Consider the following 14,936-nt stretch of genomic DNA (forward strand, 5'->3'; position numbering starts at 1 on the left):
ATAAAGGATAACATATTCATTTGTATTTATATGCGTAAACTGTTCCGTAATTTTCCATTTACGTAACGCTGCATGTAACCAATGGCAGATTATCATACGCGCAGCGCTGAGGTTGGACTCTAGAAACCCCAAATCAACAAGCGATTGTTATTTACATTTTAATGTACCAGTTCACATCAAGGAATATTAATATTTGTGTTATTATATTATTATTTATATTATTTAGCAGGAATTACGGTATCAGAGTTCTAACAATGTAAAACAAGAATGTTCAATTTACATATCTAAGTTGAACTTTAATAATATTTTAGCTGAAAATTGATCGAACCTTTACATAAACGTTTACTGACCGAACCTAAGAGATATGTCGTTTTTTGTAGCTGTAACATTTTTGCTATAAAAAGGAACTCTGGAAAGGAAAAAGGAACTGTTACCATTAAAACCACTCATTTTATTCAACCATTTCTTTTTTTATTTAACTCTTAACTTTCAAAAGATATTGTAATGTGTTTCAAATAAAAATTACACTGTTTCTAGAGGGTAATTAGTAAGAAACAATATTTTGAAAGAACTTTTTATCAGAATTTGTACTTATAAAAATTGTTTTGAAAATACACTACATCGAAGAGTTTTATATAGTACATCTCTCGTTACATCTCAGATTTTGGTACGCATATTATCAATGGCAAGGTGTTATCACGAAAGAGAGTAGAACAGAGTCTATTAATAACTTATTATCTTTTTAGATCGAATTATGCTAAACCATTTTCGAAAACGTAGTACATTTGCATATTGCCGTGTAAACTTTAATGAGATGGCTGTAAGCAATCACTCGAAGACATAAAGTCCAAGATTATTTATTCTAATCAATGTAAAAACGATTAAAGACTTTCCTCGAGGATTACATGACACATTTAACTTTTTTTATCATCTGTAGACGTGATTCTATTTTGAATGACATTATTTAGTAAAATTAACCGGCAACGGGTGAATTAATTTCATGAAAAATTCAGTAGTAGAGTTTATTTTGTTACAAAATAAAAGAAAAAGTACCCACTACACCTGAATATTAGTACAAGGACGTGTAATTTACAACAAATATTATTTATTCTTACAATAGTATTCTAAGCATCTAATTTAACCAAAGGCTTCCATTTAAGTAATGAGTTGCACACATTGAATAAAAGATTCGGTCAATCAAAATCAATACAGACAACTTAATTGTGAATTAATTCGGACAAAAATTTCATACATTGAATTGATACATTGATACATTGATACATTGATTCATACATTTGTTGAGGAACGAGAAGGAGGTCTTTTTAAAAAAATAGAAAAATAGAATTACTCGAAGCTATGTATAATACACGCTTTAAATAATGTATGATAGAATAGATACGTTCAACGAGAAATAAGCATGTCTTTTCGTGGCTGCATTAGGAGGTGTAAGCGACGCATGCTAATGGAAATATTCATTGACACGCAGACTTCGACCGAATGAATAAAAAAGGTTAAACGGCATTGCGAACTATGTATTTAATTGTCGTTTTCTGTGTAAGAGACCGACCACTTGACATCTGGCACGGCCAATTCCCAGCGTTGACGTGTTGAACAATCTTTTAGTAGACGGTTCACGAATCCAAGCGATACCAGTTTATCATTTAATCTTGCGTGATAGGTATTGGGTTACAACGTGTGAAATATATGCTAACGGATACGACAATCGCGTGTTATGGATGAAGATATCACTTGGTGGATGGGAACAAACATAGCCATCTCGTGAGAAACGTAGAAGCCGAAGATGGTGATGTCCTTGAGCGTGGGATTCACTCATGGTTCAAGGTTGCCGTGGTGTAATTTATTTTGGACGATACACTCTCACAGTTTAGTCCAGTGACTTCTAAACTTTTTAGAGGGGACCCCTCACGAATAAATTAAGAGCCCTTTTATTGACTTGTGCAGCTATGAAATAACATTATTTTAGATAATAATTATTTTAAATGATTACGAAACTGTTCTTTACAATGATGTCAAGTGAATTTTTTTTCATTTGAAAGCGATGATGATGAAATAGCAAACAATCCGATTTTTGTTATTCAAATTCAAGTAGAAACTAGCTGGTTATTGTTGCTCGCTCGCTTAATTCATATAGCTATTCATGTTTATTTTGTGTGCGACCCTTTACGGGCCACACAAGGAACTTCCCGATTTCCGATTACAGCGCCATCTATCGCGAATAAAAAAAAATGTTTGAACCTAGTGTTTCGAAAAGGTCTCGTAGCCAGCTTTCACAGTGCATGATAAAAAATGAGGTGTTCCGTTAGAAAAATCATGTTGACCTTGACGTGACTTTGGCAGGTTCTTTGAAGGTCAAACGGACACGATCGTTCAATAGAATTTTTGAAACCCTAAAACATTTTTCTCGCAAATGTTCCATTTTGGAAATATTTGACTGTTTCCATACTTTTGGAGCACCCTGTGTGTATATATACATGTGTTATACATATGTATACAAATGTAATAATAGTAATATATGTGTATATATATTATTTCTGTTTAGTTATTCACCCATAAATTTATATTCTCCGATCTAGTTTGCATTATTGAGTTAAGTTTTCTTAAAAAAACTAAAAAAGTACTGGACCGAATTAGAACAAAATCTAATCAGCTCTAAGTTAGATTGATACACATCGATTGCATCATCGATCATCTTTATCTCGCTATTAGTTTTTTAGAGAACGTTAACGAAAAATTTATTTACATTCGTACATACATACGCGCGCACACACGCGCGCGAACAATTTGTTAAACATAGGCTAAAATGACTCCAATGACCTTGAAACACGGAGATCTGCTAAAAAATCGATTTTTCATTTTAGGGGCAAATACAATAACTTCCCTATAAATCGGGAAGTTAATAAATGTATTGACATCTTTTAAGTTTCTTTTTTAAATACATTGATTAGAATTTTACAGCTGTACACACTACATCAGTTTCAGACCTGGGCGAGTTTTAATTTAAATGAAAATAAGAAATGTCTATCTGAAGTAATTTATCAATTACATAACTGTAATTATAAAATAAAAACATCTGTTCGTTTGAAATAATAGTTACTTGGAATAACGAATTATTTAAGTATTTTTTATTTATTTCGACCGTAAATAAATATTGAAACACGACAAAGAGTATATTAGAGTGTGTTCAGTCACGAGTGTTAAGTCACCTAACTAAACCTTGAAGGTTACCAAACTTGTCCGTCGTTGTGTAAACATGATTAAGATGACAGAAACTGCATCTGAGGGTTGATTGGTTAAGGTAACTCGAAGTTTACTCAGAAGATGAGATCTGCATACAGTTCTCCGCAGTGGAAGTTGTTTCAACAAGAAAATGTTGATAACATTTACCCTGAAGCTCGTCATAGTTACTGATGGAGAAATTTTGTTTGGAGTGATAGATGACGAGAACGACTCTATATTGATTTATTTCTAACGTTTATTCAATTAAAGAATTATTTAGACAAGCCTTTATTCGTTCAATGAAAATTAAACAATGAAACTGATTCATTTAATTTTATATTCTAGATTGCAATTTTTATTGAGCAAATAACGAGTCAAAAATTATTTATCTTCTATTTGTCATTCGAAATTTGTATTTGGATAAGAATGTTGCCCATCTCTACTTGTAAACTACGATTCATAATTACACAAACAGAAATTACTGTCCAAACCCTGTTGAAACGAAATGAAAATTTTTGAAGAAGAAAAAGAGGAAGTTAAATATTCGATTATTCGTACAAAATAAACAATAGTTCACATGAGACGTACAAAAATTATTAAATAGGATCATAAGTTTGATGAGTATAATAACTGTAACTGACTTCGATGTATCTTTAACGGGTTAGTCAGCGCGTACAGTTTCACGTAACGCGTATGCGACTGAATTCGATACATGTATCTCTAATTAGCCAACGCATGCAGTTTCCGGTAGAGCAATAGCGGGTAATTTCCATGCACTTCTAATAGATTAGCCAGCGTGTGCAGTTTCAGGTAAAATGGACAGGTTTTTCCTTTAACTTATCCAACATGTTTTTTTACCGTTTTTTTAACCAGATAGCGTGATGAAACACGTGTATCCTATAATAGTGTATCTATGACTCTAAGGAATCTGCCAATGAAAGCTTCATTTGGTAACAAAAATGGAATTTTTTTAAGAAATTTCGACTATTTTTATGACTATCAGGATGAGTCATTTAAATTTTGTACCTAAAATATTTTGCTTTTAATGATACAAGAGGAAAATTTTTTGTTTGAAAGGAGACATACTACGATCAAATTCAAATATTGTACATATTTGTACAATTTTATTAAACTAAAATTTAGGAAAGGAAGGCATTTAGTTCTCAATTCCTTTTTTAGAAACTAAATTTACACGACTTAAAGTGTCGAAAATTTCAAGGCTATTGGTGCTCCATTAAGTGGGATAGGTTTTTTTAACCGACTTCGAAAAGGAGGAGGTTACTAAATTCGTCATGTATATTTTTTTTTTTTCATTATTATAATATGTATAATGTGTTGACCTTCGGATGATCACCTAAGTTGTTATTCTCAGATACACGAGCGGCACCACTTTAAAGTTACGAACCCGGGCGTACCAAATACAAGACTCTCTACAGCGTTCTAGAAAAAATTTACTAAGTTTGTCACAAAATTATAATTTTCATTTCTAATTGTACTTGAATACTAACCAATTAAGGGGGTATCAGCAAAAAGCTGTTTTCGTGATTTTTTCTTAGGATGAAAAAAAATAATTAATTCTGTCGAACTTTTTATCCTATTTTCATACATATCTGAGTAGTGTGTACAAATATTTTCAACAAGAAATATTCAAATTGAGTCGACTGTGACGCACATTTGTAGGGCAATTAAAACCTCACAATTAAAACCTCCTATCGGCGGGAAAGATGTAGGTCGTGATTTTCGTTTGACACAAAAAACACAAAAGAAATTTTCATTTTCACACATTTTTCTTCTACGTGAACTAAAAAAAACCCGCAAAAATGGTGATATGTGAAATTACTGCAAGTTTGAAACAAAGGACGAGTTCTTTGGGTGAAAAAAATCACTTTAACTTGATAAAAAAGTTGTTAAACATTTTTTTTGTATGAATTTTCTTAATTCACATAGAAGAAAAATGTATGAAAATAAAAATTTCTTTTGGTTGTTTTGTGTCAAACCAAAATTACGACCTGCATCTTTCCCGTCAATAGGAGATTTTAATTGTGTGGTGCTCTACAAATGTGCTTCGCAGTCGATTCAATTTGAATATTTCTTGTTGAAAAAATTTGTACAGACTACTCAGATATGTATGAAAATAGGATAAAAAGTTCGATAGAATTAATTATTTTTTCCATCCTAAAAGACTTCACGAAATACAGCTTTTTTTAGTCCTCCTAATTCAGGATACCCCCTTAAGTGGGATAGGTGTTTTTTCATTATTATAGTATGTATAATGTGTTGACCTTCGGATGACTACCTGAGTTGTTATTCTCAGATACGCGAGCGGCACCACTTTGAAGTTACGAACACTTTGAAGTTCTAGAAAAAATGTACTAATTTTGTCACGAATTCCGAGCACCAGAGTGTTTCAATCCAAATAAAATTATAATTCTCATTTCTAATTGTACTTGAATACTAACCAATTAATACGTACGCATTATACTTGCTCTAAGATATTAATACATCCCTAAATAAAAGTGTACGGACCTTATCGCGATGAAAATAGCAAGCGTAACATAACTTGACCACGACCTGACCGATTTATGGAAATATTAAAATTGATGCGGTAATCGTCGATCATTGTTGCAAACTGTCCTCGTAACGGACGTTTATATCCGCACGGTGGTTGCATATCCGAATGGCGCGGGACAGATTCCTCCCGTTGAATGAAAATTTTATTTACGACCTTATTATCGATATCGATGCGAATCGGATGACGTATCCGCGAACGAACGTAAGCCACGAGACGGAAGAACAATTGGGTCGCGAACGTCGCGTCTCAGCGTCGCCCGAAAGTGTTTCGACATTTTTCTCAAGCAACGACGACATGGCGACCGGCCAAATTAATCCGGAATGGCCTACATAAAATTGCTGATTACATCTTGTTACATATCCTCCACCGCAATGGTTTCTGTGGGCTTGATAAGGGTAACTTTCTAATTAGACGGTTCCGTATTCCAGTGAAATTTTATTAATTATTCGTTCGTGCTCTTTTTATTCAATGAATAACGATTACATGTATCTATTTGAGGATTAAAGCTACCCGTTTTATTTGTTGTATAACGATTAGATGTGTTTATTTGATGAATAAACATACGCTTTTTATGAATGATACGATGAATAACGAATAGATATATTTATTCGATGAAAACTTTATTTTCTGCTTCGAATATGATGTTCACCTTCATCTACATACATGTATTCGAATTTCACGCGAACCCTTTGAAGAACGTGAAGTATCTTTTATTTTTTTATATAAATAATCATCGTATCTAAACGAATAACAGATAAATTTTTATTCCCGAAATAAACAAAAACTCAGCCTAGTAACATCCAATTGCGTCTATTTAAATTAAAATTACGTTTAAACAATTGTTTTGTGAAGTAGTAATCATCTTAAGATACACGTTTAAGCAATCAGCATAAATAAAAATAGTATGCATTAATATATCTACTAATCATTGTTTTTTTTTTTTTATTTTATTTTATTGTCGACACTGAGAACACCATTTATCGTACCACGTCGATCGCGTCGAAAGATAATTAACGTCACGCAAAATAACTGATGATTAAATGATCGAGTAAGATCTCTCTCTGTCTTTCAGCTCTGAGACTTCAACTTCCAGTTTTATTTGATCTTTTTACTAGTTACGTTTGTCGACGCATAACCGCTGCCTTTACGTAAATCTAACCGGTCTGTTCAAATTGTTCACTTGAATACAGTTTTGCTCGAAAGTCGTGTATGCCTTTTCCTGGTTGCATTCCGTTTAACCCATTTCCTCGAAGTTTCTCTCGTTGATCTAGTCGACGTTTGCACGGACCAGGAAATTGATCTGCCGTTGTAAAGATTGGAAAGGAAAGTAAAATTTTTTCAAATCGACGATTCGTTTCATTTTGTTATGTAATCGTTCGACGCGAACACGGACAAGACATCTTGTTCGAGCGTTGAAGCGAAATTATGAATCAGCGATCGAATAAAGTTCATACGTTCTCGATATCAAGGGAAGTCTTACTCAGGCGTCTCGTTATTGTTTGTTTCATCGATGCAGTTTTTAGTTTTATGTTTTATTTACGCGGTACGGGGGAAACTGATTACATTATCGTTGATAAACATCAACGATTGCTATCAACGTTGATTGCCGTCGTGAATCAACAAATAACTTGTTTATTTTTATTTAACGTTTTGAGTTACCTTGAGAACAATCAACTTAACAAAAAAATTGGTTATGGAACGAGATAAATGGAGATATTTGCATTTTTAATTATTGGTTTTCAATTTTCATGAATAGTTATTTAGGTTTTAGTGAAAATAAATAAGGCGGATCATAGATTGCGTGTTTGTAAGTTTATAATTTCATTATCCTCAAGATTCTTTATTTGAACTATTTTGAGAATATTGATGAATTATAACTATATGAACATGTGATTAATTTAGTTTTTGTTTGATGAATTTGTTATATCATTAGAATAGCAAACATTATTAATATAATTTGACTATTGTATTCTATCTTAATGATATAACAAAATCATAAATCATGTTCATCATGTTCAATAATACAACAAAATCATAAATCAAATAATATATGTTATAGTGTTATAATAAATTCTATCAGTAAAACTCAAAGTAATGTACAGACGGTAAATTCAACCGTGAAAAACCGGCAACACTGTAAACATACTTGTTACCTTGTGGAACAATAGACCATAGATAAACAACGTCCAGTTGCAAACAATTAGTATCTGCAAAGCAATAGAGCGAAACGCATATGGGAATCCCATCGTTGTAATAGCGTTATTGAAAGTGTAAATGAGTATTCGTCATATTTATAAGTGGAAATGAGTATTTGTCAAAGCCATTAAAATGAATAAAGTTGGACTGCTTTTAATCCGTTTATTAATCAATAAAGATTCCAATCTGAGTTATAAAACAAAATTTCACACTAAATGAACAACAAGTGTTTATTCAGTAAAGCAGTTGTTCAGATAAATTAAATTGTTAAATTTCAATATTTACTCAACAAGCAATGAAATGAAAGTTATTTAAAATTAGGTTTACATACATTAGGTTAAAGGTCCTTAGGTTAGCATGGTCATGTTGAATATAAATTTATTTTTGTGTAATTATATGCCTTCTAATTAATTCTACTAAATCGATCTCATCCATGAAAGCATTACTTCAATGACACAAATCTGATAAGAAATCTCTATAAACCCAGTGTTAATTTTTAATGCTTCGATATTTTTATCTATGTACGATTTCGGGCCATCTCTGTATTAAACAAGCCGTACGTAAAAGAATTTACCGTAATTCATTACGCAAACAGATGATCATTGCACGCGAACATTCCAGCACGCAATGTTTTGCGGTATAATTCGTCAGGCCTCAAGAACGGTCGTTATCGTGTTTATATTGGTCATTTGTTGACAGAAATATGAAAATAATAAGATAAGAAAAGTTCGAAGACAAAACAATTCTGCCTGGTTTACGGAAGTGGTTTAAAAAAAAAAAGTGAAACAGTGTGTGTAATTGCAAAATTAAATGCTTTTCATATAAATATATTTATAATTATATATTATAATATATGCAGCATTATAAATTTTCTGTTATTTTATTCTTTTAAATTTTCTATTTTTATGCAGCTATTTAGAAATTATAATAAAATTATATAAAGTCCTCGCGATAGCAGAGAAATTTAACAAACAAAATGGTACAATTTACGATTGTAGCTGTTATGGGTCCCGTGGAACCTCCGTAAGGTCCAACGAGGTCATCGTCGTATTTGCATAAGTTCATAGAGATCTAATAGTGAGTATCGTACAACGGATTACCCATTTTTACGATGCCAAGTTAAAGCGTGAGCAAAAATATAACTGCGAATTCAGAAACTGGTAAATGGAAGTGGAATAAAAATATTTTATCTATTTAAAGGGATGTTCTTTTTTTTTTTTTGGATCAAGAAATAGAGTTTGCTGTTGTCGATATTCTTGTTGCTTAAGGACTTATTAGGCAGGAAATATTAGGCGTAGAAATGAATTCTGTTCCTTTATATTCAATCATTTATTACTCTAGTTTAAATAGAAATATTTAGTTGTCATTTTGTTATTATATATTAAATCACTAATCTTCTAGGTTCTCGACTTGGTCTTCGTTACAATTAATCAATACATATATTGCATAACGTAAGTCTTAACCTGATGACCATTACAACGTATACATATATTGTATATATAATAACAAAAATATTCAAAGTATAATACAATATATTATAATATAATTATGAATATGAAGTATACATATATATTTTATAATTATTATTTACGAAGTTTAATGGTCATATATTTTTGCTTATTATACAAGTTTACTCGAGAATGATAACAATTGTAACAGAATAGCAATAACCAAATTTGATAGCTACTATAGTTCGTATAGATGCACTGCAATGGCCATTAGGTCGGGGACTTAGAAGGTTCGTAACTTTAATATATAAAAACGACAAGCAAGCATATCTGTTTAAACTAGAGTTACATATAAATTACTGAATACAGCGGCACAAAATTAATTTTTACACCCAATACATTGAAAGAAACAACAATCAAACTCGAAATAACTCGCGAAACATGATAATTCAATTTAAAGAGACAGATTATATCGATTGACGTCAGAAAAAGGAAAATAAATTTGAAATCGATTAAATTTTCTTCACAATGTCGATTAAATTTATATTGGGTTGTCCGGAAAGTTCATGCCTATTTTTAAGAAAAATTCAAAGGCATATTTGAATTTTAATGTGTATTTATTGAATTATATATGTGTACCATTTTGTTCCACAATCTTTCCACCTGTTAAGGAATGTACACATGTTCCAGACAGCCTAATACATAATTGAGTCTACTAATGCTAGATGATAGCACCAATATGGAATAAGCTAGTGATAGCGATTGGATGGACGACGAAGAGCATTCGCCTCATTAATCACAGAATTCCCAACGCGTCTTAACGCGTTAATTTTCACGGAACGAATGACAACATTGACAACCCTTCGATACGCCACTGGGTGGTTTAGGTTGGGGAAAGCCGCAAGCTCTCGTTATCTAAACATGCAAAGTACTGATAGAACTTATGACAAGTACATGTAGTGGAGTAGAACGTTCATCGTTTAATTGGTTTCCAACTAATTGATTACGATTGCGATTGGAAATTTAATTGCTCGCGACGATCATTGAATATATTGACTGTTATTCTCTAGTGACGCCACGAACGATTAATTCACTCGTCAATCGCCATTTGTCGTACGCAATTAGCGGTTGATAGAAAGGGTTACACTTCCCAGCGATGGAAACGTAACGTCAAACAAACTTATAACTTAATAGCATAGAAACGTACTATTAACAATAAAAAGGAATACTAGCATTTGCATTCTTTGATAACAATTAATTTAATCGACAGATGGTTTAATTACTGCAGATCACCCTGTAAATGTACTGTTGAAAATTTTGTGTTAAATTCAACACGAATCACATGTCTGAAAGGGTCCACCAATATTTTTGTGTTAATTTAATACATCATGCTTGTGCCAATCGATACCACAAGCTGTATGTTGAATATATTAACACAAAATATTGTTAACTTTAACAAACTGGTAATGTTAAATTTAACTTAAAACATGTGTTATATGTATCCATAAACTTAGTCATTCGATAAATAATAACACGAATATCTCGTTAAGAAAATAACACAAATATCCAGTAGCTTTCACATCATTGTTATATTAATTACTGGCACCATTTTATTATTACAGAATTGATATTGAACCTAATAACATGTGTAAAAGGTACACAAATTAAATGTTGCGAATAATATGTGGCATATGTTTTACGTTAAAGTAACGCGGATAATGTGTAATAAATTCACGACACGATGAATGTAAATTCTGAGAATTTAGTCAACGGTTATTTCGTGTCAATCTTCAGGTAACATAACTTTTTACTATTTTAACGCGAAACGTTCGTCGAGCTTTGAATTTTATAACACAATCAACACGAAACATTTAACCAATGAATTTTTTATACGCAGTAACACAAAATTTTCGACTGCGTAGTTAGAGGAAGACTCAGGTGTCTATGTGAAGCTGGCAGCTCAGTTCGTGGAAGCTCATAAGTAATTAAGAGTTTTGACTTCACTTTCAATAGTTCTATAGTTCCTGATCAATTAACCCTTTGCGCTCGAGAGGTGAGTCTTAGTCACCACTAGGTTTCATGTAGCAAATCTACCAGTAATAATGTTTCTTTAGATTTAATTTCTTTGGAACTAGAAGTTTCAATAAAATAACATCTTCGGAGTAAATCGAAGCTTAAAATTCGTGCCAATACAGAATGTAGAATGTAAGATGCTAAGAAAGCATCTCGAGTTGCTGGTAGATACGAAAAAAAAGGCCTCGAGTGGAAAGGGTTAAACTAATGGTCCTATCAATTAGAACTATTGGATAATTTTTGTAAACAATTTTACGTGCGCGAATCTGTAGTAGGATCACTTACAGGGTAAGCAGCTCGATTGAAATGAGTTCTGATAAATAGTTATAATTGTAGGAATGTGATATATAATATGAGGGTAAGTGTCTGAGTGTATCCGTGTATGCAATGGTTGCGTGGGAACGCGGTGTGATTTGTTTATATAATAATTCGGAGTTCAGTTCGGTCGAGACAGTTGTAAGAGTCAGACGATAAATAATTCGTTGTCAAACTGTAATACGTTTTAAAGTTATTAGATTCCTACATAATTGATAGAACTCTTCCAAACTATCTTTAGCATGCTAAAATATATCCAAGAACTCTTTCAGTTTTATCGGAACTCATCGTGATCGAACAGCAGATCGCCCTTATCGGTCCCTAAGCACCAAAACGCGTAAAGAGAAAAAGGAAAGCAGTTTCTACATATAGAGAATCAGACGCGCCAAAGGAACACTGCAGAGGAAATCTCCGCAACGGGGTTGTGGTGCAGCGACTGCGGCACCGTGTTTCTAAAGATTAAACACGCTCGTTGTATTACACGTCACGTAATGGTCCTAGACCCGCGAACGACACACGTCCGAAAAAGCTCCGACTTCACACTTTCACACGTGCGCCTTTTTAAAACTGTTCCAGCCTGTCCCGGTGAACAGCGAAAGCTCCTGGTCTTGCTAAATCCGAAGTCGGGACCCGGAAGGGGCCGCGAAACGTTCCAGAAGAGGATCCATCCGATTCTATCGGAAGCGGAGCGGCCTTACGAGGTTCACATCACCAAGTGTTCCAATTACGCTCGCGAGTTTGTGCGTACGAGGGACATTTATCAATGGAGCGGTCTGCTGATGGTCGGGGGCGACGGTATCGTGTTCGAGGTAGTGAATGGGCTTTTTCAAAGGCCCGATTGGGAAAAGGCTCTCAGGGAACTGCCCCTCGGCGTGATACCGTGCGGCTCCGGGAACGGGCTGGCGAAATCCATCGCGTACGCCAAACAGTAAGTTACTTTTATGTTCGATTCGCCACGATGATTTATTTCGTGTCTTGGCACTCGCCAACGTCGAGGAAGTCGTTACTTTGCTCGACAACTGGTTGAAATCACATCCGAATTCGAGCATTTACATAAGGGACCATTTATACAGGTCGCGCGTTGTCAACAAAAATTATTTACACCACATAAAACACCCTTTTTAGCAAATACCTTTTGTACAAATATTTTCTTGATAGCGTCATCCCCTCGCGAGATATTCAACCTTTTCGCTTTGAACAAAACAACTTGTATATTGAAACCTCTACTCGAAGACGATCTTTTATACGGGATGTTCAAAAAAAAAGCATTCAATATTTATATGGTGTATAGGGCACACTGTACCGAGTAAAAAAGCTTTAGTAAACATAGGTCCAAAGATCAACCGTTTCTGAGATATAAACATTTTTGTTTGCTAGTATCATGATTGACTTACTACTGGGTTTTCGATATTTATAGTAGATTTTCCACGTGTTCACCGCTCATTTCTGTACACGAAATTGAAAAAATGAAATTGCCGAAGTTGTCGGCACTTGAATGGGAACATTCAGAACGTAATTTATAAACACTGACATAAACATCGCATGCGATGGAAGCAAGTAAGTCAATCATGATACTAGCAAACAAAAATGTTCCCCCACTCAAAACCATTTCAACTGTATCTGAAACATTTTTCGGTATGCATGATGATATTAACGTACACCGAAGTGGTAATATCAGGTGGACCACCCTGTATACATAATATTGGACTTTGATGAATATTGGTTCGTTGTGCCGAATACCATAGCAGTGCAAAGGGTTAATTATTCAAATGCGCGCGATAAAAGATCGTTTAAGATTCATCGCTACTGTCAATTTATCATATAGATTGGTATAAATTTCGTGATTGGTATCTTGTGATCTCCACGCGCAGCTTCACTGTAAATATTTCGTACGTCACTTGGTTCGAATAACGTTATAGTGTAGTCTTGAATCAACATTGAAGAATGATTCAATTCAGGGGGTCGAAATAATTACAGAATTGTATCGCTAGTTTTCATTGAACCGATTGAAATGGGAAACTTACGATATAACAGTTATGTTCCAATAGGAATGGATGAATAATAATTCTTTGAATAATTGTTTCAAGAAATAAAGATAGCAGAGACAACGATATCGAAGAAATTCATTCTGTTAATGCTTCTTCGAATTTTACAAAAATTAATGTCTTTAAAGTACTTGTAAATTATCATGAAACTCAAATAGAAAATTAAACCATTGGATGAAAATATGATTATATACCAATAATATTTTATTGTTATATTTAATAATATTTATTAGTACAATAATATGAATTTTAAATCATACATTTAAATCAATTTTAAATTTGTAATATCGTTGAAGAAGGTTATAATATAAATTACAGTTTACTTTATTCATCTGAACGTCAAACCTAAAAAATGACATGATATTTAAATTAATCTTAATACCAATGACTTATTGCCAAATATAACATTTCTTCTATTTATAATGCAGCATTAAAAGTCACACGATACTCGAATAAATTTAAACATCAATAAAAAGAAATAATTATCTGAACGTAAATGGATTAACAAAAAGCCATTTCACTATTTACATAGAAAACTGTTAAGTTTTGTTTATCTCTAATAGTATCAAGAGCAAATAAAAATAAACAATTCTAAAATTAATTTGCCAAATACTTATCCTAAATATCTGATACTAATTATTTAATGATTCATCGTCCTCTAATAAATGATTTTCCTTCCCGTAGCAACATGATTACTCGATCACCTAACGATCACGAGCTCCAATTAGTTTCGACTATCGAGGGTTTGCCGCACACGCAATATAGTTTTCTCATAAGCGTTCGCGGGCACTTAAACTTCATTGCTCTGGAGCAACGATATGTGTCCGTATAACTGCGCGTGTTGTCAATTTTCCAGTCAACAAACTCCCAGTCTGTCGGCGACTAGTTTAACAACAATATGGCCGCGACGTAATTTCATATTCCAAACGAGTTACTCCAAACTCGCTCGACTGCCACGAGCAGACGATAAATCGACCCATTCGACTAATAGCAAAGCTGTCCGATTAGTCGAAATTCAAGCCGCGGGAAACTCGCCTTATTGACTCCGAG

General features: G+C 33.3%; 1 protein-coding gene across 3 annotated transcripts in view; it reads left to right on the plus strand.

Annotated features, from left to right (window-relative positions):
- The window catches only part of LOC128873220 (sphingosine kinase 1-like), a 35,710-nt gene that overhangs the window by 5,836 nt on the left and 14,938 nt on the right, over window positions 1-14,936 (plus strand). For all 3 annotated transcript variants that reach the window (XM_054116619.1, XM_054116620.1, XM_054116618.1), the window contains exon 2: window positions 12,418-12,769. In XM_054116619.1, coding sequence (XP_053972594.1) covers window positions 12,418-12,769 — 352 coding nt within the window. The remainder of the gene's footprint in view (window positions 1-12,417; window positions 12,770-14,936) is intronic.

This window comes from Hylaeus volcanicus, chromosome 3 (genome assembly GCF_026283585.1).
Source record: "Hylaeus volcanicus isolate JK05 chromosome 3, UHH_iyHylVolc1.0_haploid, whole genome shotgun sequence".
NCBI lineage: Eukaryota > Metazoa > Arthropoda > Insecta > Hymenoptera > Colletidae > Hylaeus > Hylaeus volcanicus.